Genomic DNA, 27,873 nt, shown 5'->3' with positions numbered 1-27,873 from the left:
GGGGGGGGGGAGCAGGGGGAAGGGAAAAAAGAAAAAATGGAGGATGCAGCAGTTTTATTTACACTCTCTGCCACCAGCACATCATCCCATTTGCTCTGCTCACTACATGGACTCTCCATAGAATATTAGGTCAAATGTAAGGTCCCAATATTAATCTTCATGGCCATCTATGGAAGTGGTTCAAGATATCTCAAGAGTGCCCTTTTCATTATGTTGGTGACCTCTCTGAACAACTGCTGTTAGTTTCAAGGCTCACCAGAGCAAGACTGAACTACCTCTGCAAGAAGGATAGAGGCCCTGGAACTCATTAGGGGAGCAGATCAAAAATTATCACAATTTTCACATATTTCTGAAGACAGTTTGAACCCACACCTAGTCAGGCTTTCCCATACATTAAAACAAAAGGGAGGAGACCAAAAAAAAGTAAACCTGTCCAGACAAGAATGTTAAGCAAGAGGTAAAAAACAAGGGGGTAGATGAGGAATGAGGAAAAAAAGAGAGAAAAAGTTAGCTCAGTATATTTTGGAAGATACTCAGGTGCCACTTGCAAACTATGATTAAGGTACAATATCTCAATTATTTTTTACCTAACACACTGACACAAATATTGGCTAAAAAAATTCATTAAATGTGCACATCATTTTCAAAAAAAAGAAAAGTAATAATTTCAGATTTTTTTCAATCCACAAACAGAAGAACAGAAATTTGTGACTCTGAATTCACAATATAAGGCAGAACTAAATAAACAACCAATGAACTAAACCTTCCTCCCAGAAATGTTCAATAGGGGTAGCAAATTTAAAAAAAAAACTTAAATACCAGACTTTTTCAAGTAAAACTATTCCAAAAAGATTATCAACTTGATATTAAAAAAAAAAAAAATCAGGTTGCTGACCTAAATTTAGTTATAACTTGAAAAAATTGCATGGGTTGTATAAAACAAGCTATTTCCAATTTCTGAGGAAGATTTTTGAAGTCAAATCTTTTGGATTTCCAATTTTTTTTTTAACTTTGGATGCAGTATCTTTATAGAATTCTAAATTCAGCGTATTTTAAAACCAAATAACTGTAGTAATATCTAATATAGTTAAGGACAGTCTAGATAGCAATAGTTAGTGATTACCAGATCAAAGGCCTTACTTAAATCAATAAAGATAGCTCCTGTACATTGATTACCATCCAACACTATAAAAATATAATTGCTTACCTTGAGAGGAAAAGTGCAAATGAAATGAAAAGGTCATAATAGGTCAATAATTATTTAAATTAAATGTACATCTTCCTTCATCTGATGGGCCAACTCTAGCATGCACCGAAATGGTGGTGATTTACCAGTTTAAACAGACATATTAACATGTCAGCAAAGGGCTTAGCAGTAATTGGGTCAGCAATTTCAAGCAGTCAAGGTTCCAGGTTGTCAGCTTCTCCATTTATGCTCCCAATTAATCTTAAGGTATTATAGATCTTAAGTCAGTAGGCACAGATCTAACTACTTTAGATCAAATCTCATTTTGGGTATATACAGAGATAGATTATAGTTACTTCCTGCGATCTTTCTACAACAAATATCAGTACATAATTCTCTAGAATAGCTTTTAATTAAAAAAGCCATGCAACAATTTGCTATCCAGATTGTAAATTCTCCAGTAATTTAGTTTATGACACTTCTGTCACTGTATTAAAGAGTCCTTAGATCAGAACAGTACTAATTGGCAGGTTTGTGTTTTCATTCTATTGGTTATGCTAAAAGTTGCTTTCTGGATTCTCAGTCATTATACTGCACAATAACTTTGATGTTACTCTGTCAATGTAATTGTTGATGGACAATTCTGGGTTTTTCAATTTGTTTCTAAAAGTAAGAAAAAGGAATCTTCTCTAACTATATTTTCTTCATACCAACTACTTTTTCACTATTACTTTGAAGAATTAATTTACATCACTTTCGGAATTTTAAAAGAAAAGGTTTTAAGATTTTTTTATTCCTTCTTTCTATGGATCAGACAGATGAATTTTTTAGAGAATGGTTATCCCAAAGTAAAAAAAAAAAAAAAAAAAAAAATAGAAGTGTAAATTCATCAATGTCAGGAAACTGCTCTTTGCAGGATGCTTATTTAGAGGATGATGATAAAATTCTCAAAGAAAATTTATGCTTGCGTGGAGACTTTGCATCGTAGAAATTTAGGGGCTAAAAAGACTCTTCTATGAAATTCATCCTGGACACCAAATCCTGATAGTTCACTAAATGGTAGAAAGGAAGGGAAAGAGTCTTTTCCTTGTCCTCTTAATTTTCTGTGACTTTGTGACAGGCAATATTTAAAAAAAAAAGGAAGAAAACATTTTGAAGAACACAGAAGGAAGGCGAATCGAGATTACAGCAGTAAAACCAGGAGGGGAAAAAGAAAGAGTGGAAGACGGAGAAGCAAGAAACAAATCATGGTTAGTGCAAAAAACATGTTAAAATAATTAAAAAGCAAAAGAAATAAAAAAAAGAGAGGGAAGGGTAAACAGAAACAGAGGAGAGCCTATAACCACTAGTAAGACCTCTCCTTATAAATCCAATTGCAATACATGTTGTAGTAAACTCAATGCATTGGAAAAGCATTCATTCTATCCTTCACATACAGACGTGCATCTAGTACAGCAGTCAATGGCCCTAATAGTCCAGATCAGTGATTTTACAAATATTAAAGATTTCTTCCCACTGACATCTGTATTTATCAGCAATGTTCCAAACGATGGATATGTGTGTGACTCTCGTATCACACTGGAATCTTTTTAATTACTATTCAGAATAACTATTTAGGCCACATTACATACATAAAAGTAAACACTCAAAAATTAGGTAACGCAAAACCAAAACTGTCTGCAAGAAATTAATGCATACCAAAATAGAGGATGAGTAACAATACAGTCAACAATTATACAAACACACATTTCCCATAAGATATCTGCCACAAGGATTTTGTGATGTTCAGTAACTAAAACATAATTCATGTAGCAAATAAGGACTTTGTGCACAGAAGCCTGTCTTTTTTGATGCAGTGCTCTGGGCATGTTTAATAAGAGAGGAAGGGGAGTATGAAAAGTGAACGGACAGTTTCACAGCTAGCACAGTACAATGTCACTCTGGAGAAATCTGTCCCCAGCTCTGCCATGAAGCTCTTATGCAATGTGAGGTAAACCACTTAAGTCAAACTTTTCAGGGTTATTCACTTGTTATGCAGTCTTAATTTTCATGAGTCCTTGCATTTAAACACCTCTTGGGAGATCTGTGGAAGTGTTAAGCGCCCCTAATTGAAAAGGGGTTGATGAAAACACTACTTAAAACATATGAACTAATCTGTATACTCAGGTCCTACCTATGTAAAACTCAAAACTTAATTCCTCTTTTTTTTTCTTTTTTTTTTTTTTTACACGAAGTCCCTATTCATAAAACAAAACTGGCAATGTAAGTGTTGTAAAAATGTATATCAATGATTACAAAGTACTCTGGTACTCCAATGAAAATAGCACGGGAAAAAAATTAAATCTGCATACACTTAAGAATAGACACGTACAGTAAAACAAACAGAAAGCTGTATACAAAACAGAGAGGGGATTTTCAAAAGTCAGTAGCTGGTCCATACCACAGATAAAACCTATGGAAATATAGTTTCTAATCAACTGGTTATATGCAATCATAACATATAAATATAGCACAGCGGAATGAAGTTCATGCTGCTTATTTAACTCAATTTCTTAAGCTCTAGGTGCTTAATTTTGCAAACTAATTTTTCCCATATGTACTAATGCAGACAGCTTCTTTTTTTCCTCCAAATTACCACAGTCTAAACCTGAATGATAGTTTTGCCATAATGGAATTATTCAGTCTATGATCTGATTGATTTTAGACCTTAAATACTGAATCTTAACACACGTAAATTTTTAATCCTTTAATTTCTCTATTCTGCCAGTAATTGATAAGGACAGTCATACTTAGACAAGGTCTTAATTTAATCGCCCTGAAAATCAATTAGAAGGGGAAAAGCTTCCTTATATTATTACTATGAAAATTTCCTGATCAAATTCACAATGCAATCATAACCAATGCATGACACCTCACACACTTTAGTCAGTACATAATTCAGTAGTTACATTTTCACCCCTTAAGAACAATATGGGAAAGAATTTGTATCTCAAAAGCAGAAATAATTTAAAGGCTCAGTATTAGTCAAACACAATGTCTGAAGTCATTGGACTAAATAACCCATTATAGAAATAATCTAAATAAGGGCCAGGCATGTACCAGAAAGCCTTAATTTTACTTCAAGTATCTCTCCAGCTAATACAATGGTAATTGTCTCTTTTCTGCAACCTTGTTGAAGGAACTCTTCATAGAATCAGAAGGAAAATTTTGACCTGCTGTTAAGTAGAAAAGGTGAATTAGTAAGCAACAATGGTGAAACACTTCCTTCACCCTCATCTTTACTAGCACAAAAATCAAGGTTGATGCCAACTTAGGCTCACCATCAGTAAAGGGAGAATTTGCATGTGAACTATTACAGGAGCTTGGTCTTTACAAATTGATGGACCTGATAATATCCACTTAAGCGTGGTCCAAGAGCATGCTGACGTGGCTGTGAGGTCAGTCTCCACAGTCTTTCAGAAGCTGTGAAGATCAAGGGAAATCCCAGAAGACTGGAGCAAGGCTACTGTCACTATCTATGAGAAGGGTTTAAAGGATGATGCAGGAAATTACAGGCCCATTACTCTTACTTTAGTCTCTGGCAAAGTTATGGAATGAACCTTACTGGGAGGTGCCACAAGTTAGATGAAGCCCAATTGGGAAAAATCAGCATGGACTCACCAAGGGCAAGTCGTGCATGACCAACCTGACTGCAGTCTACGACAAAGCAAGCAGTGGACCTGCTCAATTTCACCACAGCTTTCTATATAGGCTTTCTATATATTCTTTCTATAGGCTTTGCCACTGCCTACTCCTAGAGAACCTGATGTGTGATGGTCTGGACAAGTGGTCAGTGGGGTGCATGGGAACTGGCTGTCAGGCAGCACCCAGAGGAGGGTAAATAGCTCCTTTTCAAACTGGCAACCTGTCACAAGAGGGGTCACTCAGAGACCAATACTGAGCCTAAAGCTGTTCAGTGTCTTCATAAGTGATCTGGATGATGGGATCAAGTGTACCCTGATGAGATGTGATGATGACACCAAACTGAACTGGACAATTTGGAAGGGAGAGCCACCCTGCAGGAAGGCATGGATAGACTGAAAGAATGGACTAACAAGAACCCTGTAATGTTCAATGAAGACAAATATAACATCTTGTACCTGGGAAAACATAAACCAGGAATGTAGTACAGGCTGGCATCTACCCAGCTGGAGAGCAGTTCTGTGGAAAAGAATCTGGGCATCTTGGGGACAAGCAGCTCAATGTGAGAGTGTGCTGCTGTGGCAAACAAAGCCAACAGGATGCTGGGTTGCATCAACAAGGACATCTCCAGCAGAGACAAAGAAGTCATTATTCCCCTCTACTTAGTTCTCGTCAGGCCACACCCAGAACACTATGTTCAGTTTCAGTCCCTGGTGTGTGAAAAAGATGTGGACAGGCTGGAGAGAGTCCAGAGAATGGTGACAAAGATGATCAAAGGATTGGGTAGCCTGTCAAATAAGGAAAGACTGAGAAAACTCAGCCTTGAGAAAAGAAGGATCAAGAGAGACCTTATCACCTTGTTCCAGCATTTAAAGAATGGCTACAAGGAAAATGGAGAGTCCCTTTTTACAAGGAGTCTTTTACCTGGAAAAGATGAGGAGTAATGGGTACGAGTTACTCCTGGGGATAATCCAATTGGACACAAGATGAAAAATTTCACAATGAGCCAGCCATTTGAATAATGTTCAAGAAGTGAACCTAGCTCTGAATACTTAAGATTCAACTGGAATCTAGACCAGCAGCTTCAGCTGGAAGCTAGGTCATCTTGTCTAGATTATGCTTTTGCCAAGAAAGGTTGGGCCAAATTATATTTTTCTTTTTGGCTATTATTTCTCATTAAGTCCCTTTTTGAAAAAGTACTTTGGGTTATAACTTTGTTATACCAGCACATAAGAATCTCACAAAAATTTTAAAAAGTACTGAAGCACTAGTATGGAAGAACCACAATTGTTCTAGCAAATGAAGACTGTTAGAAATAGTCACTTTTCTTTCACATATCTCTGCATCATCAGGTATTTGAGTTTGAGAATTTCCAGAAGCATTAACACATTCTCTCCAAAAGGTGGCCATCCATTGAAATACTCTTTTCTATGTTCAAACCTGCTACAAATTTTTTCTTTCATCTGTACTATTTGCTTTAACTGAAGTGAAATCAGCCTCCATTTAACACAGAGTACATGGATCTCTAGCATGCTAAGCTTTCAAGAGTCTTGATACCTTCCACTCTCTCCTTTATTTTTATTTTTTAAATTAAATAAACATCATGCCTTTGTGCAGTTTCTATCTTAGAGCTGTTTCATTTTGTTTGCTATTTTCGGCAAATTTTATTTCCCTAAATCTCCCTCAACAAGTCCCTTTATTTTGCACCTTTTCTTAGCGGTGCACAAGCACAAAAGGAATTCCAGAAGATACCATGCCTGAAGCAAAACAGCACTTCCATAACTGTTTCTTCTGCTAATTCTTAGGTTTGCCACTTGCAGAGACAATGCCTACTACATTCCAAAGCAGTGAATCGTGTTTGCACAAAATTAGCAAACACCCAACTAGAGTTGTGACAAAAGGGAAGAACTGCTCTTTTAAAAAGTACAGTCATCTTGTGTGTTTGTGATAATCAAAAGACCCAATTCTGTAACTGGTTTTTGCACAGACAGACGAAACCATGATCTAGTCTACGAAAGGGTCTTTCCACTGGCAGTTGTTATTGATATAACAATGGGAAAGCTCCTGATTTTACAACTTCCCATGTACAACACTACTGTGTTCTCTGAAAGTTACCATGCACAAGCAGAAAAAAACTGTTTTTAACCATGCAGTGCAGAATGTACAACACTGGCAAAAATCTATTTTGGCACTAAAGCCAAGAAGATGCAGGAAAAAAGCCCAACATATTGCCCTTGTAAGCCCAAAGCTCATGCTGCATAGTTGATCTGTTAAAGTAGAAGGGGTAAATAAGAAAAATAATACACAAGGTGAGATTCTGTTTTCTTTTTCTCTTCTGTGGTGGCTACAAATGAAAAAAAAAAAAAAAAAAAAGAAAGAAAAAGTAAGAAAAAGCAACTACTTCATACCGATAGAAAGTATGTCGGTGCCTAAAAAACCAGCTCATCTTAGAGAAAATATTACCCCTGTAACACTGGCAAGGTCAGCATCAGCTTGGCTTATTTGTTGCCGAAGTCCCTGTTGTGCATGTTCAAAAATGTTTTAAGTTGTTTTGTTCATAAAGCAGCAGAGTTCACTTTGTTGTGCCAGATCACTCCTTTTTCTCTATATGCAGCTCCTCTCTCCCTCCCTATCTTTAGGCTTCTTGGGACTCAAAAGGAAGAAAGGAAGGAATGTGTTTTTCAAGATGAAACTCTGAATTCATTTTAAGTACTAAGATAAAATTCTACCTAAAATCTCTGTGCAAACAGTTCTCAGGCAGAAAAAAAAAAGGATGGTTCTCTTTCTTACTGAAGCCAGCCACTTGACGGTGATATAGAAGATCTTTATCTTTGTTTCACAGAAGATGAAGACGCAGGTTCAAATCATTTTTTTGTGAAGACAAGAGGAGAAAATATGAGAAGCTGGCATGAAAATTAAAAGCATTTCTAAGGACAAGTCCTGTGGCAACAACCTAGATAGAAATGACACAACAAAATGTGAGTTCTCCAACAGCTTTTTATTGTATGATTTAATACAAAACTCTGAAAAATGATTGGCAATATTAAAGATTCCTTGACAAAAAGTATGTTCTTCAAGTCCACAAAACAATTGTGCTCTCTTTCTTTCTCTCAGAGTATTCAAAAGCTTGGAGTAAGAATTTCTTTTGCAATAGTTTCTCCCTCAGGAAATCTTGTTTACTTTCTTCAGTTCAATGTAATGAAATTAAAAGGGTGATTCTTCAAAAGCTATGAAAGTAAAAAATGCCAGCAGAGTGACAAAGAATGCATAAAGCCAAACTAAACAAAAAGGCCAGATTTCTCTCCTTCTCTTCCTTTCTCTCCATCATTTTGGTATAAGAGTGAAGCAAATAAATTTAACTGCATTTGGTGTAAAGTTGTGTCTATAGATTAGGGAATCCTTGCCATCAATCTGAAGAAATAGATGGACCACAGGTGGACTATAAAAGTGAGTAAAAAAACTGGCTAAACAGCAAGACTCAAAGGCTTGTGACAAGTGGCACAAAGCCCAGTGGGCAGCATTTACAAGAAATTGGTACGGGAACAAATTCTGTTTAACGTTTCTATTTATTAAAACGGATCCCAGGTGATGGGATGAAGTGTGCTGTCAAAAAGTTTGGAAACGATTAAAAAAATAAAATTAAGGGCTACAGTGGATACACTGCAACACAGAGAAACCTTAGCAGGCTGGAGAAATGGGCTGACAGAAACCTTGTGAAATCCAGCAGAGGAAAATGCAAGTTTACAGTGCAGTTTTGGGTACTCTGGCATTAAAATAAAAAATAATAAATAAATATTTTTAAAATAAAATAAATAAAATATAAAATGTAAAAAAATAAAATAAAAAAATACCCCCAAACAAAAAAATACAGAAGGTACTTGCAGCCTGGAACAAATCCAGTGGCACCAAGACAATCAGGGGGCCAAAGCAAATGACATTCAACAAGAGGCTGAGACAATAGGGTTTGTTCAGTCTTAAGCATGGAAGAATGGAAGCAATTACTGCTTTCTTCAATTACCTCCCCAAAGGATATAAAGAAGATGAAGCCACACTTTTCTGGACTCTGCAGTGACAGAATAAGAGGCAATGGACATAAGTTCATATGCAGAACATTTTGTATGGATATAAGGGAGAAAATAAACCAAAAGACAGGTCAAACTGAAAACTGGAAGAATATCTGGAAACATACTTAGCTACACATGTAGGAAAGAAACAGACAAAGCTCTAAACAGCTCTAGCTGGACTCAATGTGAGCAGGAAGACTAGATTATTTCTCTTCAACACTAAATTATTACCTTATTCTGAATTAGTGATTAAAATTAATTTCTAACCATCTCAAATCATTAGTTGTATAAAGAAATGCTAGAAAATACCTAAAGAAGAAAAATAAAACAGAAGGAAAACTTGTTCAACTACTGCAACCTTCCCTCAACAAAGAAAACTGTCAATCAGAAAAGAAAAAGGCATCTCTTTCCTATTAAAAGTTATTTGGTGAAATGAACATCTTTCCCAGTTTCACTGGGTTAGTCAGAGTTTATAATAGGATATATGTTTGGAAAACATTCTTAGAGGTCACAGAAACAATCCACTTACTCCAAAGCAGAATCAATTTTTGCCAGGTTATTCCTGACAAATGTTCATCCAACTGTTCTTTAAAATCTGCAGTGTCAGGCTTTCATTTCTTTCTCACAACAATGAATTCTTTTGCTCAGCTACCCTGAATCTTCTAGAAAAAAAAAAAGACAATCTACCTTGCTGTATTTTAAGCTTATTATGAGTGCATCACCGCATTACTTACAGTAAACACAAAAAGTTCATTCTCTTCTTTTAAACTACACATTTTTATATATTTTAACACCATTATCGTTTCTTCTTTTAGTCTTCATTATTCTAAACTGCACCATTTTCTTTGGCCTCTCCTCTTACATTGTTTTAGAATGTCTAATCCTGTTGATTTTCTAGGTATTCAGCCATAATGCATCCCTTAAAGTTCTGTTGGGATGCTGGAAAAGGCCTGTTATTTGGCTCCACAAACGAATGAAAATATCTGCCCCTGTGACTAACTATCAAATGTTTGCTCAAGATCCTGTGGAGTGGAATTTGTTCTACATTACTGCAAAGAGAGTTCACTGTGATGAAGAGCTATGGGGAGATCTGACACCGAATGACCACAGCCATTCTCAGCACTTCTTCTCAGAACAAATGTAAACAATGCCTGTGCAGTGTTCCATGGCAAACTCATTAAGAAACATTGTTACTGGAAAGATTATCCACTCGAGAAATGTCTGTGTATCCGAGCCAGAACCTGGCAGTAAAAACATTAGCAGATATAAATATTTTTTAAATACACATTTTTAAGACCACTTTACAACACTAAAAATGCCATTGTAAAAAAAGTTCTCCTTGTAATCCTTAATATATTAACATCTTACCTCATACAGTTATTTTCTAATTATTACAGAGCTGAATACGCATCATGTAGAGGTTAGCAAAGATTACATAGTCCAGGCAAGACATACTTCCTTTTAAGTGTATTATCCTATTTCAGAAAACTTGGAATCAAAGCAAGGCCAAACACAAAGCTTTCTTCAGAGTAGACTGCATTTTGATCAATATTTTATGAATAATTTTCTTTTAAAACAAGTAGCATCCAAGAGAAATGACATTTGAACTCCAAGCTTGCTACTTCTACACCCTGTATAAAATAGATATTACTTCTCTTGATGACAAGAGAACCAGAAAGGCAAACACAACAGTGGTACTACAGCATTCTGACTCCAGACTCACAGCCACAGCACACAAGCTAGACCAATAAAAGCAAACCACGCAAAATAAATAATTTGTAAAACCTCCTAGCCAATTCTAGAGGTTCTTTTAAGTATAAAGTCCCACATTAAGTAGAATCTGAACTTCAGCTCACCATATGTTAAAACACTTGGTTGTCTCATGAAGATATGAAGATAAACACCTAAATACCCCAATTTTCAGAGTGATGGGAGATGGATAAGTTCCTTCACTAAAACAAGAACACTAACACTTAGATACAACAAATGCTGTTGTATCTAAGAACTTCAAGGAATGCAAATAAGTACTAAAAATCAAGCCTGCATCATTTGGGAAATGACATTATACATGGCTAAAACACTTCGCAGTTTGAACAGCTGAAAAGTTGCATGTAGATGATATGAGCAGAAAAAGTCTTTTTACTTGATTTCCTCTCATCTAATGGGTACTCAAAACACACCTTCCTGTGCAGCTGGAGGCTTTGTTACAGACAGGACACTGCTTAGTGTATCCAGTGTTTATTGAAAAACTTTTTTTTTTTTAAAAGATGATTTTGGAAAATTTCCCAGAAAATACATCTGCACCTAATACTTGCACCTCGGACAGTAAGACCAGCCATGAAGGTAGTGAGGACAACTGCATTTATTAGCAGTGAATAAACTGATCAATCTTTTTCTGGATTAACAGTGGGAGATCCCAGACACACTGAGGAGTATCTGTCTGCTGACTGACACATACAAGCTGGCACACTTTTGTGTCAAAAATGTACACAGCTGCACGCACACTAAAGCTGTTCCATCCATAAAGCACAACTGCCAGCTGCTTGTCTTCAGAAATGGGTAATAAGAGAGGGTCTCAACAACAGAGACAACTGCAGAATGCAGTGAAAGAATATTTTTCATCCCCTTAAGTGCCTGTCTTTCTAAACTCTCCTGGATTTGCTATCATTTTCCCCTCCATCATGTTTTGGAAGAAGGACAGATGACCCACTAAGAAAAAAGAGATTTCTATTTCTTAAAATCTTTATTGAGTTGCCAAACCTGAACTACACATTTTTAGGTACCAAGCGTAGACTGATTTAATCTGATTGTCAGTCATTACTAGCAGATGTCTGGACAAATTGCCTAGTGTGTTTTAGTTCTAGGTTGTCTCCAAATATTCTGACTAATAGCTGGTAGAAGAGAAAGAACACAATCCAAAGCTATGATGAATTATATTTATCCATACAGCGTTATCAGCCATCAGCTGCCAATATGAAGGGAGCTTTATTTTAAGATCTTCTAACCTGCCTGTCCAAACTCTCTCAAATCATCTCAGCCATCACAATAAACTTTACTCATGGCACCAGTCTCAGCTTATGGAGTAGAACTAAACCCCAGGGTGAATCAAAACTTGGGTAGATTGGTGTTGGATTTGCTTGGTTAAAAACAGTCACAACTGTCAACAAAAGAAACATATCAAAGGGGTTTTTTTCTAAATATACAGTAAAGGGTGCAAATTGATGTCAGAAAAACCACTGGGCAACTTGGATGAGGAAAGGAGTCCAACAGCTGTTCCTACAGATTTCCACAAAGAGACAGGTTGTGCCAGTCAACACGATGTCGATATTTAACTAACACATTATCACTTTTTATTATTATTTATCAGTCAAGTAAGCACCTAGCTAGAAAAAAAGAATGTGAAGCCATCTTCAACTTTTTTTTTTAAGTCAGATTCACCGAGCAATCATAGAGAGGCAAGAAGCTAACTGCTGTTTTAAACAAAACCTGCAATTGCACATACATGCTTGCAAGTACCAAGTGCTCAAACATTCTTGCCAGAATTACCTGTGGTGAAGACAAGGAATGTCAGCTGAGTGCTCTTCAAAGCTCCAGTATTCTTTTTTGTGTCCACAGTGCTGGTTTTGCAGCCCTTCTCTCTTTTAACAAACAAGTACCATGTTAAATTGTGTCACCGCCACTGGTGTGGCCCCAGCACCATCAGTGTGCTAGTTAATGCTTGCTCTTACAGTCACCTAGATTCCTTTTGGCTTTCCCCTTCCTGCTGTCATTCTCATGAGCTGAGATAAATATACATATGCACAATCTTTCATGCACAATATTTTTTTTTTAAGTCTTCAGCTCTGCTGTTTCTTCTTTTAAACACTCATACTTCATGCAGGCAAATGCAAGATTTCCCTTACAGACTGCTACAACACCTCAGATGTGCAATCAGGTTATACTGTGTGTATCTTTGCTTTATCCCAGACGTCAAGATATCAGCAAATGATGAGAATCACAGAAACAGGGCATAGGCCTGCTTCAATCTGAAAATTTCATGGTTCTAAAGTAAAATAACTAATCAAGAAAAAAGAGGGAACACTCAAAGGCCCAGAAACAGTGGAATTCTGTCAGAGTGGCAGGCTTTTTTCTTTCCTTAACAAAACAAACAGGATCACAACACAAATGCTCTGAAACTGGAAGACAGAGTTTTTTGAGTGCTTATGCAGCCCCAGGTATCCTCAAAAATGTACTAAACAAAACACATCTTAGCACTCACAGCACATTAATCAAAAGCTGTTATCCCAGAAGAATAAATAAAATCTTATCTTTACAACTCAAAAGCAAGTCAAATATGCAGCAACGTCACTGTCATGTACATCTCTCTGTCCACACATGAGGTAACAAAAATCCCAAATCCCACATGTCCAATGATTTCCACAGGCTTTTTAGGTGAGAATCAAAATAGCCCATACATTACTAATCATTACATTACTTTAATAAATTAGAACCTACCTACTTTAGCATAAAAGTTTTACAGAACATGATACTAAATGGTAAAACGAATGCAGAGTACAATTAGTACACTTTTAAAGTCATTTAAACACATTTACCTGTAAAGTAGGTATTGGTGGGGAGAGTGGAACTTGCAAATCTGTAATACCCATTTCCTGGGAAACGGGTCCCTTTTGTTACTTCTATATTCATTGTAGCTAAAGATGAATCCATCCTTTCCACCTGGTAGATGGGAAAAGGTCCATTAAGCTCTTCAGGTTCGTCCCAAATTATCTTTACTGTTGTGCTGTTTATGCCTTCGACATAAGGGGCACTAAGTTTTCTTGGAGCTGTGGGTAAAAAATGTTATCTAGGTATCATTGTCCATAACACTTGGGGAATTATTTGTTGCACATCACAAACTTTGCAAAACATCCTGTTTAATTTTTTGATCTTAAGAATAAACACAGATATCCACAGAAGCTTAATTAGGAGAGAAAAAAAAAAAACCTCAAAAGACATTCTTAATCTTTATGAGAAACTTGCTTTTAGTTGCACAAGAAATACTTTGTTTATTCAGGCCTTAGACATATATCTCTATAATTACATCTAAAATGTTTTTCTTCATAATCTTTTAGAATAGTAATGAACATCTTCATAAAAAGTATATTTGGATTCCTTCCTTCCTTGATGGTCCTCTCATGCCAAACTCCATGCAAATGTGTATCTCTATGACTTTCACAAGGGGATGTGAGCAAAAAACCAAAGGAAAATTTGAGCAGTTATAACTCTTGTTACATTTCAGTATGGTACATGACAACAGGGGTCTCTTGTCCCTGGACTTATCCTCACCAAGAGGAGCAGAACAGCTCTCTCTCCACAGTCCTGCAGACCCATCCAGTTGTTCTCACGATGTGCACACCAGACAGCAGCTTGTGTTCAGGTAATTGCTCACTTCAAGAAACCGACCCTCTCTAATTTTTCTCCAGCAATTCTGGTGCACACCAGGACTCCAAACAAGACTGCTTCCCCAAAGGTAGCAGCATAAGATAGTTTTACGTTATAGGATGATCCTCCTACTGTTAAACTTAATACTTTCATGTTCTTTTAAATACTCCAATAGCATTAGCTACTCTATAGCTGAGTTATTAACTAAACTTATTTCATTTTTTAATAAAAGGATGTACAGTAAGCCACTGGAGGGCAGCATGACCTGTTTGGATAATGACATGATGGTCCTACAGGTGGAAAGAAATGGACCATCACTGAAACAACAGAAGAGGTCATCTGGAGAAGTATGAGAACACTTTGCTATGCACAGAATCTATATACATCTTATCCTGTTTTTTTCTCACCCTTCTTTCCCTAATAAAGAGAAGGACTTAACAACAGGAACTTCATTTGTGCCCAGGAAGCAAAATATAATGACAACTTGTAAAAATTACTTGATCCTGTAATGACACAGTAAAGAGCAATAAACGCCTTTCAAGAACAATAAAACCTGAATTAAAATATGGGCCTTCAAAATCTGACACATTACTTCACAGCCCAGCATTGTACATAGCATGAGTTCTTTAGAGAAGGAGAGATTGCTTCATTTCAAATTAATTAATAACATCCTTTTAAACATTCCTGCATTTCCAAGATCATTAAAACATTTTTCATTTTTCCTATTTGCCAGTAGAATATTACTTCTTTATTTTTTCTTTTTCTTTGTCCCCCACACCCCATAACTTGATAGGTATTCTTCTTGGAGAAAGCAGGGAGTAGGGGAACTGGGAAACTGCCAAAGGCACTATGTGCTGTAAATTCCTGCCTAGGTATCATTTATGACTTCACAGTCTAATTAGTATCTCACACGATGGTAGAAATTTACAATGTCAAAATTGAAGTAATGCAGTGTGAGGTCATAAGCTTGCCTGCATAAGTAGGGCACAGCATTAATGAATTGTGGTATTAATGCACAAGTTTAAATAGAAAACATGGCTTAACAATCAAAACTTCACCTCTGAGGGAACCAGCCTATGTCAGCACTTTAAATGCAAACTGAAGAGGTTCAGTCCTCCAGTTCAGATTACTGATGGCGAAACAGAAATGCTAAAATTCATTATTTTTAAAATGCATACAGCTGACTAGCACTCATGACAATAACTACATCTTCCTTTAAAGTCTAGTATTAATAAATGCAGTTACTTGGACCATAATTATGGCATCTCTGATACCCAAACCTGAAGCTTTTATGGGGCTTATGCAATTAACTACTTAAATGCATCGTAACACTTGCTTCTCTGACAGGGAAGTATTGATTTTTTAATCATTTTCCAGTCTCCTCTAGCACAAATAAATGTACTACAGTTACAGTTAATGCACTGTGTACACGCATTAAACACTGGCATGACACAATTTATTATTTTGCGATGTATGGAACACAAGACTACCTTTTCAGACAGTAATATCCTTGCTATAGCACTAGTATTTAAACTACAGTCTCCTTGATGCTTGAGAATTCTCATGCATCAAGACAGCACATCAGCACATCAAAACTGTACATAACAGGTAACATAAGTATTTACAAACAAAAATAACAAAAAAATCCAAACAGGAAACCCAACTGCACACAAAACCAGAAGGTCTTGAAATAAATCTGTAGCACTAGCCCAGCAGGGTACTAAATGCTGAAATTAAAAATATTCAACATTAAAAGATTCAGTATATATTTTCCTAAAGGTGTCACTGTGGTACCTGTAGCTACTTTCTGAAAGATGAATCGAGTATAATTTCACCTATTTAATTTTTTTAGCCGCATTCTGTTAAGACACATCTGTCAAAATAATGAGCATACTGCATTTTAGTGCATTCAAAGTCACATTTTTGTGTATTTTAATTATGTAGTTTTAATGTCTTGCTATATAATACATATTTAATATATTATAAGGCTAAAACAGTATTTAAAAGCCCATGATTGCTGCACGCCATTGTGTAGCAGAGGGCACAGAAAAGACCAATAAAGACAGATGGTCCATACAGCTTATGTTGAAGTCATATATCTAAATATAGATGTTGCTACACAGGTCATCACAAACAAGCCTTTCCCATGTGTTTATGCACACACATGTACACAAAAATGAAGTTAGTAAGTAAAGAGCAGTTAATTTTGTTTTGTTTGAAATAATATCATTTTAGTTTTAGGCTCGAAGACAGATGCCAGCATTTCGCTCTGAACAGATGGTAATTCCATCTAATAGTGCATCTCTGTATTAGTAAGGTCTGTTGTGTATACAAACAGTAATAAACACTAGGTAAGGATCAAAATAAATTTTAATTGTTGACATTAAATTCTGGCAGCCATGGTTCTAAGGATACAATACTCCTTTCTCAAGTCTGTCAGGTTTACTAATACAACTGCCATACTCTGCCAGATTCTTGTCCCAGGAATAACATATCTACACTGTGGCTAAATTTTACAGGCTTACATATGTTTGAGTAACTTCTGTTCAGCTTACTGTAGGTAGGTATTTGTGTACTCTTCCACCAAAATTCTCAAGTAGACACTGAATGGTTCAGGAAGGTAAAAGCAACGAGAAGTATACCATTTTTAACTGTCAAATCCCAAATGCATACACACAAAATAAAAGATAAAAAATGCCAAATTCAAGGAAAAAAAGTTACAGAAATAATCTTTTTCTTCTCATACTGGAGTTTACCTTGCAGGTAAAATTGCATACCTCACTATGGGTATTGCATTTCATTTTTGATTCCAGAAATTAGTCCAGAGGACCTTGAGTTTGCCATTGCGTTTCAAAGGTATGTTCTCCTTTTCTGCACTTTACAATGGTATCAGTCATTTCAACAGCAAATGAGTCAAGCAATAATACCTACATCTTCCGACAATACTTTAAGTTATAAGAGATTCTTTAGAGTCCATTTTGGACTCCTTCCCAAAATAAAACAATAAAACCTACCCACAATGGACATTGAAAGAAAATTTAGTAACGTGGATATGTTGCAATCATATTTCTTTTTAAATAAGATGTAATCCACTGTATTTTTTGAAAATCATGAAAAATATATTGCTTCCACCATATGGGACAACCAACGACTCACCAACCGATTTAAGATGCAGCATATTGAGCTGACCATATGTTACAGTGCTGTTGAATGGCTGAGTGATTCATGCCCGTCACATTCTAGTATATCAATTAAAGCTCCTTGAAGTCTGCATGATTTGTGTCTCTGTTATTAAACCCTGCTAATTCATCCCACTTACACATCTGTTATAAATCTCTAGGAGTGCTGCATGATTCATGGCAATCTGTGAGCATGGTACAGCAAATTCTTCTCCTTGTAATTAACAGTAAATTGTTTTACTGCCATGCAATGAATTTTTCAGTTATATTGCAAATGAACTCCTAAATGCACGGTTCTTTCCTAAGAACTGACTTATATTATTAGGCAATTAAAAAGTATTGCTTTGAACCAAAAGCTTTTAATCAAGAGGAATGCAACTTAAACATAGCTTAGAAATGTTGCAAATTTGACAGAGAGAAGAACAAACTGAGCTGTTTTGAGCAATTTTATGGCATAATATGTGGTTGGTAGAGGAGAAGAAACAACTAACTTTTAATTTCCTACTGATTCCCTGAAACTCAAAGAGCAGTTTAACTACAGCTTGAACACTTGGCAAGACAAGTTTGAGCAGATTCTATTTATCTCAGAAGTTACTTAAGTCATCTGTCATTACGAAATTTCTCAGATTACTTTACACTTTTCTAATTGTAAAACAGCGTCTTTATTCTTGGAATAAATAATTGGATAATTAGCCAAGCTGAATCATCAGAGGATTCCAGTGCTGCTCAAGTGTTCTTGTCAAAGGTGAAGCAAATTCATTTCAGCTTTGCCTCTGTAGCTTTCTAAAGAGACTTTGATATTTTTTCCTGCTACATTCTTGGCAGCAGCCTCAAATTCATGAGTCCATACATCAAGTCAGTAGTTTAACAACAAATGAAATTAAATTCAAAGAAGGGAAACTAATTGAAGGACAGCAACAAAAGTGTTTGGTAATGTGCTTTTTAATATGGCATGCCACATTTGCATGATAATTTTTCCTTTTTAGCAAGGAGCAGAAAGTGACTAGCTTAATGAGGGATTATTCAAGACAGGAATGAACAAAATGCATTCATAACTAAGAACAAAGATTGTATTATGAAACGGAAACAGGCAACTGCCGAGAAGTAACTGGATGATTGGTTTATGCATTATGAATAAAAAGGTAGAAAAATATTTATATTAGTATTCACTAATGACTATATATACAAGATTGTTGTAATTAAAATTATAAATTAACATATTAAGAGTGCTTGTTTAATCACTTTGGGTCCTATTCACAATGAAGAGATTTACGTACATGCATGCAAAACAATCTGTGTTTCCAGGCCAGCAGCAAATGGCCCTCGTATTTCTTTTCTGTAACAAAGGAAACTATACATTTCTTACTACCTGATTAATGGGTATTGGTGATTTTAAAATTGAGGCATAGCCTTTTGCAGAAAAGCCATTTATGACAGACATTAACAAATGAGGCTTTTCAAAAGGGTCTGCACCAGACCTTATTTATGAATGGAAAAAATGGGAAAAAATGGACAAATTACTCAGATTAAAAGGGTAATCAAAAATAAAACAACAAGGAGTGTAAGACAGACCAGAATTACCCCAGCACACCCAGAGGCCCAAATACAACTGGTTGAGAAGTCTGCCAAGAAGCCAGATGCAGCTGCTGCTGGAAGAATATCTCCTACAAATTAGCTTCTGAACCTTGTAATTGTCATCAAAAGCAAAAGATCAGGAATACAATGTGCTGGGTAAATGGCACAATCACAAATCAAATACTTTGCTATGTCTTAAAAAGTGCTTTTTAAATGAATTTTTTTAAAAATTAAGGGCAAAGGAAAGGCAAACTTAATCACAAGAAGTAAGCTTAGTCACACAGCAGCTGATGAAACACAGCTGTATAGATTGTTTAAGGCAACTTTTGACTATATGATTTGAGTAGCGTAAGCAGTTGTACTGGTCCAAGCATTCACATGGCTAATTTCATCCTGATGAAATGACAGAAAATGATGGGAATAAAATGGCATTTCTCTGCCTCACTGAACAGTGTTGAAAACATGCATGTTTTGTGCTGGTAATTCATAATTTCATGCAGACACATTGTCACAAAAATAAACTTTCAAAGGACCGGGTCTCTCACTGGTACCAGCTAGTAAAGTTCTATAGGTACCAGTTCAGAATCCTACATGAGAGAAAACCATGCAACAAAACCTACTTTTGAAATTTAAAAAAAAAAAAATTGCCTAAGACCTAGTAAAAACAACAGACTGAATGCCATTCTCAAAAATAAATAGGAATTTGAACATGGCAGAACCCAGAGAGAAGAATAAAGGAAAATTTTGCTCTATGTATTGAGTTGAAAAATGTATGATCACTGTCTAATATTGCTCTCAGTTATATACATGCAGATTCACTTGATGATCTTGTGATAGCACAGACTAAAGCAAAGTTCAAACTGGATTTCAAATTTTCAAATAAAGTATCAACAATGAACTTTTCCTTATCTATCAGCCAAGGATTTCAGTAGCATGAACAGAATATCGCAGCACATCAAAGTATTTCACATACCACAAGGATTGTGGAAGCTGCAGCTGCTTGATTTACCATTTAAAACACTGATTGAAAAGTATTAAACACTTCTTAATTAACTGCATATTTAAAAGTCTGCTATTTATTTATATATTTGTATCTGAACAGATCAAATTTAGGTTCTCTTTCTGTCCAGTCATCTTCTCTTTGAAGGTAAGAGGGATGGGTAATTCTCTTCTATTATCTTCCTACACTTGTTTTGATCTTTCATCCCAATACTGCATTTATGCTAACATTGATCTTCCAACAATTTTTACCATTCTTGGAGCATCAGGCATAACTGTTCTTTTATTTCTCTCACTCTCCTGGCTTCATATGCACTTGTAACACTCAGCCTTTTTATAAAATAACTCCATTCTTAGCAAGTTTACTTTGTTTTCTCACACCCTCCTCTCCCATTCTTCTGATTTGTATTCTTTATTACCATTTACAGACATCGTGGGTATTGGTGAGGAGGAGTGATTTTGCCAGTCTGACAGACACAAGGACATATGGCCAATTTGAGTTTTCTTTCACTCTACTCCTGCAAAGCTACACATGAGATATTCCCAGTAGAGATGCCTATATTGAACCAAGTTAAAATGAATCCACTCATTAAGCTTGCTTCTGGATTTTACCCAGTCATAATCCAAGAGACTTCTCACTGAAAAATCAGCAGACTCTTCCTGATGCTTCTGCCCCCTTGGGTGCTATCTTTAAATTCTGCTCCTGTGTGAAGTAGTCTCTTTACTTTATCTTTTCAATCTTATCTCAAAATCCTTTACTTTCTTCCTCAATAATTTTGTTTCTAGTTATTTCATGCCCATGTTTCTGCCTTTGTTTTCATTTTCTGTCTTACAATGTATTAAGGAAAAAAAAAACCCACCAAACTAAAAAAGAAAAAAATAAAAAACACACAAGTTTCCAGAGAAAAATATTAGCTTTTAAAGAGTATATATTTTTTTACAACTAGGCTTCAAATTACCCTAATGGATCTGAACAAAGCTTAAAAATTACTTGAGACTTCTAGTGGCAAATTTTAGAAGCCATTAGCAATTTCAAAAGAAGCCCCTTGCTAATACACATCTGTTGGACATGCCAAAATCACAGCCATCAAGATACCCATTGATTGAAATGTTCCATGTGATAAACCTAGACACGCCACACATAGAAGGTGAGTGGACATGGTTTTCTATCATCATTCTCTTTCTCCTCCTGAGGATCAGAGGGGAAGAATTAGTTCAATTTAGTATCGCCTTCAGCCCAACTTGAAACACAATTCAAAGCTCCTGGATTTTGTTACGATGCAAGGGGACCATCATGCTGGAGCACATTTCAGTCAAGACTTCCTCCAAAAGGCTGCCTTTGCCAGGACATGGAGGGGGACTGGCATCCAGCCACATATGCTGTTTCTTTGCCAGGGAGACATTCCTCCATAAAAAAGAACTCCCTAACAGTCCTAGAAAGACAATTTTAATTTCATTTAATCTCAATGAAAAAAAAAAAAAAAAAAAAAAAAAAAGGGATAGAAATGGACTAAGACTTGATTATTTATTTTTACAAATGCCAGAGATTGGTTTTCCCAATTTTGTTTCAAGTTTTAACTCCCTTTGATTGTCATCACATAAGTAGTGCTTCTTTTAAATTGTCTTTGGAAACACAGTTTTACAGAGCCTCATGGAAGGAAACATGCACACAACACACACAAAGGAAAAAAAAATAAAAACCAAACATCACACAAATAACCAAAAAAACCACACACAAAAAAGCCCTATATGGATAGGATGAAATAAATATCTCCTGGAACAAAAAATGTGACTTGTGGAAGACACATGCAAATTGCATGCAAAATGTAAGGTTTTCATTTTTCAGTTTGCCAAAATTTAACACATTGCAATAGCATGCTTTAAATACAAAATAAAAGGAACACAATACAGCATTGATTCTTTTCTTTCAAGGCTTATAACAGTAAGTAGGAAAAGGCTTCACCACAAAACAGCTAATAAATGGGGACATGCCTGCTATGCTATTTTGTATTCTCCTGTATTCTCTAATGTGATAGGTCTCTGAGTATTAACACAACCAGGGAGGAGATGGTCATAAACAAGCTGTCAAGCATAACTAAGCTATTGTTCCTGAATCTTTTAATAAATGTATAAATGCAAAGTTGGATCTTTTGTAGTAATAAGGTGTGCTGTTTAGGCAATATTTGTTTCCATGGTTATCAGCATAGACTGGAACACCGTTCCTCATGGCTGTGTGGAATGGTGTAAAGTCATACTTGTACAAATAGGAGGCTCTGTATATGGCCAGCCTTCCACTTGAAAAAAAAAAAAAAAAAGGAAAGGTAATGAAATAAAAATAAATAGACATGAAGAACTGAGGACAGACTAGAGGTAATATCCCAACACCTTAAATATCACTTCAGCAGAAAATTTCCTATGTTTTCCTATGTGAGACAAAATTACGTGAGAGAGGTAAAGATCATCATCACAATATCCATATGACAACACCACTAATTGCTTAACATTTTTAGTTAAGCATTTTAGCTAATATTGTGACATTAACTAACATGTTTTAAATGCCTATACAAAAGGAAACCACAATGTTAAGTGGTCAGCTCTCTTCAGTATGTCACATAGCATGGGTTTGAGCTTTTATTTATGGTATTAAAGAACCATACTGACAACCTCATTCCATGAATAAAGAGACTTGTAAAGCTGATATTCCTAAAAACTTCTCTCTTAAAACCCTCTTGAACCCCCGCTGTCCAAGAAGTGAGTTTATGCCAGTCCTTTCTCCAAAGTAAATACAAGCTTTCTCTGTTGTATTCCATTTTATTTAAATGGTATGCTCTGTCTCACCCCTCCAAAATGCATGGTATATTCTAAGCCTGTGGTCCTGCCCTGAACTATCCTGTACCGGTCATCCCATTGGCCCAGTGTGATTCCGCCCCCACTTCAGTCTCCCTCTTAAGCTGTGCTATCAGTCCGTCTCTTAGCCCTTCCTCTTCTCTCAGCCTCTTCCCCTCCTCTTGTCCCTTCCCTCCCCTAGGGTCCCCCTCCTTCCCCCTTCCCCCCTTTTCCCTCAGTAGCCATGCTGTTCCCGGGGTTGGGACCCCAAATAAACCTTCATCTGATCAGCACCCTCAGAAGCCGTGTGGAGTCTCCTTGCCTGCCCGCTGCTGCCAGCCAACTCACAGCCTAGGGGGCCCTCCGGGGACATCCCGGGGTGCCCCACCTCAAAATGCACCGCAACATTTCTCCATCTCTGTTCTGGACTGATGTGTATTTTCCCCTAAATTTGCAGCCGTACCTTTGAAATCCATGACTACTGAATGCTACTGAATTTAACCTGAAGACTAAAAATGCATTAAGGCACACAGGAACATATATGCAGTTTCTTTAGCACTGTTCCCACAGATATGTAGATACATACCTACAAAGCAAAATTTCAACTCTCAGGGGCTAAATAAACAAACATTTTCAAAAAAGCAGACCCAAAGCACGTATGCTGCTTCTGACAAGACACTATGTACTTATGTTACTCTTAAAGCCGTGCAACTCCTCCTGCATGCATTAAGCAAGGCATTGGCACAGCTGGAGCATTTTACATTTCTTGTTATGCAAACACACACTGAAAAACCCCCAACAACAAATTAACAACTTCTTAGCATCCTGAATGAATGAGTGGATGCAGCCACATTTATGTGCCTTCACTGTTTAAACAAACATGAATAAAAACCATGCATATCACAGCTTGCAACTGAGAGAGCAGTACACAAATCCTACTGCCATAGCAGAGTACCTTAAACTTCCACTGAAAACATTTTGGGTTTAATCTGTCATAAGAAACAAATAATAATTAAGCAAGTCACTTTGTATTAATACAACACCTACCCCTGCCACTGTGCATCAAACTAGGACCATCGTCTTGGCATTTATTAGTAAACCATGTGTCAGCTTTGCACTTTGCTACAGATTGTTTCCTTACCAGCTGCCAAGGTTTGCCCCATGCCTGGCTCGCTGGTTACACAACCAATTTGATTGCAGAGAGTAACAGTAAAGTTGTACGTCCTGTAAGGTTTTAATCCAGTTGCTATGTAGGAGAGCTCGTGAGCCTCGGCTATATGTAAAACCTGCAAAGCAAACAGATTGGAAGACAACAGTTGGTTAACAATATTTTCATTCCTGTCATTTGATGACATGATCACTAATAAGAAACTTGTCTCTGAACTTGAAGGTTCCTTCATTCAGATGTGAGAAAGCCTGAATAGACCAACTGAGGGAGAGGATTATTTTGGAGAGTCTGAACAAGCTGGGATTTAGGTGATAATACTTCCCATCATACTGTTTTATGAGGTAATAAGCCAGTTCCTGAGTGGATAAATGAGGAAACAAAGTTATTGCCTCATAAAACTGTGTGGTGGTGCAGTTATCAGTACAAACAGTGCAGCGACAATTGAGATGATGAAAATGACACTATTAAGTTGTGAAATCTGACCACCACTGAAGGACTGACATGATTAGCAGGCATTAGGAGGGAGGGGAATAACAAATACCTACAAACACTTGCATCTACTTTACTTTAACATCACTATAAGCTATCAGTGGGAGGGGAACTGAATAAACTGCAGTATTTTAGATATCTTTGTTATCAGATTTTTTTTTGCATGAAGAATCTTGCAAGCCAGTGATCAGAAGCAATTGGCATTTATGTATTTTTGTAACAGCCCCGAGAACAGTAGTATCCCCAGCTGATAAGCAAATAAACTGAGGCCCATCTGTGGGCCAAAAGACAAAATCAGCTCTGAATGAGAAATACAACATGAGAGCACCAGATCCACTCCCATATTCTGATTATGTATCATGTTTCTGCTCATTCCTCAGCTTTCAGCTTACTACTAATGCCATGACATCTGTTTGCCAAACCCAGTCACTCAAACATTACAACAGTACTTTAAATTCACATATTTTGACTTTTTAAATCTGTTTCTTTCCAGTATTTTAGGTTTCCCCACTTCAAAAACTCATCCAGACAAGTACCTTTTTAAGGAAAATGTAGACAGCTATAATACAATATGGCTTTAAGCATATTAGCAAGTACAGCAACACTATACAACCAGTATATACAAATATCACAGTAATTTAAATTTTGTTGCACAAGCTCATCTCTCCTAATTTTGAATCTCAACTGCTACTGAAAACAAGTCAGATCAGAAAGACAGCTTAAAATGGAGATGTAGTACATTAGCATTTGATGTATAGCATTACATCAAACCTGTAGGTAATCAGAGAACACAAACAAACCAAGGAAAAAAATTCATCACAACACCTCAGAGGACATCAGGTTTTATCAATTTTATCATTAACAGTTAGGAAAGACAATGTAACTAACAATAATACCTGGGAAAATGGTGGCAAGGACCTTTGTTCAGTCATCAAACTGATGCTGTACCCCATCACTTCTCCTCTTGATATATTATCTTCAGGTTTTTCCCAAGACACATTAAGGGAATATGGTGAAAGAGGGAATACTGATGGAGATGGCATGAACTCTGGGGCTGAAATAAAGTTAAATTAATAATATTACTAAAATAAGTGAGCAATACATATAATGCAAGCTTCCTCATTGTACTTGTAAAACACCATTTCAGACAATCATTTCTTTTCCTTTTCTAACCTTATTTTCAAGTCTAGCTGGAATTTTCACCTTATTTTGGTAAGTACTTCACTTATCATTCTCCTGTTTTCTACTCTGGCTGTGAATGCAGATTAAAACTCTGTGTCTTCAAAGAAATACTAATCAACACTACAGTCCTATCCCCTGTAGCAGGTAGGAAAGTACATACAAATGAAAAGGCCTTGAAGAAAAACTTCATGCAACATGGGAAAAAACTGATAAAAGCAAAAAGTGTTCAATACTTCAGCATCGTAAAAGCAATTCTGTTTGCTAGGCCAGTTTGAAATTAACATGTCTCTCACTTCTTACAAAACAGTTCCCCTGTCTTCCATAGTAAATCTGTTAAAGGATTGTTTGCACTGCAGTTAAATCCCCACCTGATTCCTCTGTAATAATAGGGTACCAACTCACAGCACTTCTGCTACGTACAAACAACTGCACTAATGGACCTCTTCCCAAATACAATTTAACACTTTTGTAACATATAATATTTAGGAACAGATAAGCAAAAAGGCTCATTTTGAAGGAGGAATTAGTTTAGCCTGCTGTTTTGCTCAAGCAAATGACTGAGGACATGATTTTCAAGCTGACACCAAACAAAAGCGTAAGTAATATAAGAGAGATGTTTAATTATTAACCATAGGCTTAATCAGTCTGAAAACCATAGATTTCTACTGAAATAAATTGAAATAAATTGCTGATATTTGAAATAATATGTCATGTGTCAAAGCCCTTTTGAAAATCTGAAGAGAAGGGTCATAATACGAGAGGCTGCGAACTGGTTACACTGTGATAAAAAGGGGCCATATTATGACACTTGGCCTCTATAAAAGCCCATGAAGAATGTTAAGGCGTTAAAGAGCACAGTAGGCTGACTCAAACACAAAAGACTTAGCCATGAGATAAGCACAGAAGGAAGCAATAACTGGTGTTAACTCCAGACCTGGTGCACAAGAGATCTGCTTTGCTCATTCTGGTTAAACACGTCCAGACAAAGATTCCCACTTCGGCAAACTGTGTGAAGAAGCAACTGCCCACACACATATCACTTGTCAAAAAAAGATCACCCCAAGTCTTGGGACAGATGGCTTTTGCAAACACCAAGAACCACTGAAGCTCCCCTGAATATGCTTCTCTGGATACCCGGAACCTGGACTACAAGACAAGCCACCATAGCAAGAACTTGAGATAAGATAAAGATGGTACTATTGTCCAGATGTTATCTCAGACCCAGCTGGAGGTTAAAAAGCCTTGGGAAGAAGAATGTATCACTGATAGAGGACACAAAGAATGCAAGATTTATGGGCCACAACAAAAGCCAACTTGGCAAATGTGCTGAAATCAGCTCTGACTGGGTAAAAGATAATTCCATCAGGGGAGATCCTGACTACTGACTCACAGACCATCAACCCAAGAAACCCACTGACACAAAAAAAAGAGAAAGACTGAGCATGCAGACTAATTAGCATTAGAAGCAAGGGAATCCTCTAACCAATAGAATAAGAGAACTGTGTAGCCAATGAGAATTAGTGCTTTTATTTGCTAAAAAGTATAAATAGTGACAATTTTTGAATGACCTAAGAATCACTACTGAGAAGACCAGAGTGAAGGAGGACCAACAGGACACTGCTGGATCCACGGGTGATAACTATCCTCTGTTGATCACTCTCTCTCCCCACTGTGTTTTCTCTTTCTTTCTATCTCTACCTCACATTTCCTGTTAAATAAAATCCATGTAATTGACTTTGGCATATGGTCTCATTTGAACCTTAATTCAGATAGAGACACCTCTCACTAATGGGGTCTCAGCAGAAGTTTCAAGCACCATACTACTGAAAAGGGAACCCTCTCAAGATCTTCAAATTAAAACACTGCCTGGTATATTTTGCAATCTTGTACTTTAAATGTAGGGTTAATTGACATGGATTATTTTCCTCAACAACATGATATTATGATGAAGAAAATGTTTTTGCTTCTCATGCTCAGTTCTGAGATCATCTGACCTATCTTTAATTAATTAAAAATGTGGATTTATCCCTAGTTAACCATCACTAAACACTTTTCTGGAAAATTAAGAATACATGCTAATCTACATTTTCCTTTCATTTCTGC

General features: G+C 36.5%; 1 protein-coding gene across 1 annotated transcript in view; it reads right to left on the bottom strand.

The window, feature by feature from the left end:
* Positions 1 to 27,873, bottom strand: part of USH2A (usherin) — a 374,258-nt gene that overhangs the window by 262,786 nt on the left and 83,599 nt on the right. The window contains exons 18-20 of the mRNA XM_041477027.1: positions 25,485 to 25,642; positions 24,073 to 24,217; positions 13,524 to 13,754 (exon numbers count right to left, since the gene is read on the bottom strand). Of these exons, the coding sequence (XP_041332961.1) occupies positions 13,524 to 13,754; positions 24,073 to 24,217; positions 25,485 to 25,642 (534 nt within the window). The remainder of the gene's footprint in view (positions 1 to 13,523; positions 13,755 to 24,072; positions 24,218 to 25,484; positions 25,643 to 27,873) is intronic.

Source organism: Pyrgilauda ruficollis, unplaced genomic scaffold (genome assembly GCF_017590135.1).
Source record: "Pyrgilauda ruficollis isolate IOZ18807 unplaced genomic scaffold, ASM1759013v1 scaffold4, whole genome shotgun sequence".
Lineage (NCBI taxonomy): Eukaryota > Metazoa > Chordata > Aves > Passeriformes > Passeridae > Pyrgilauda > Pyrgilauda ruficollis.
The sequence above is the reverse complement of the archived record's forward strand: the minus strand, read 5'-3'. Positions and strand labels throughout refer to the sequence as shown.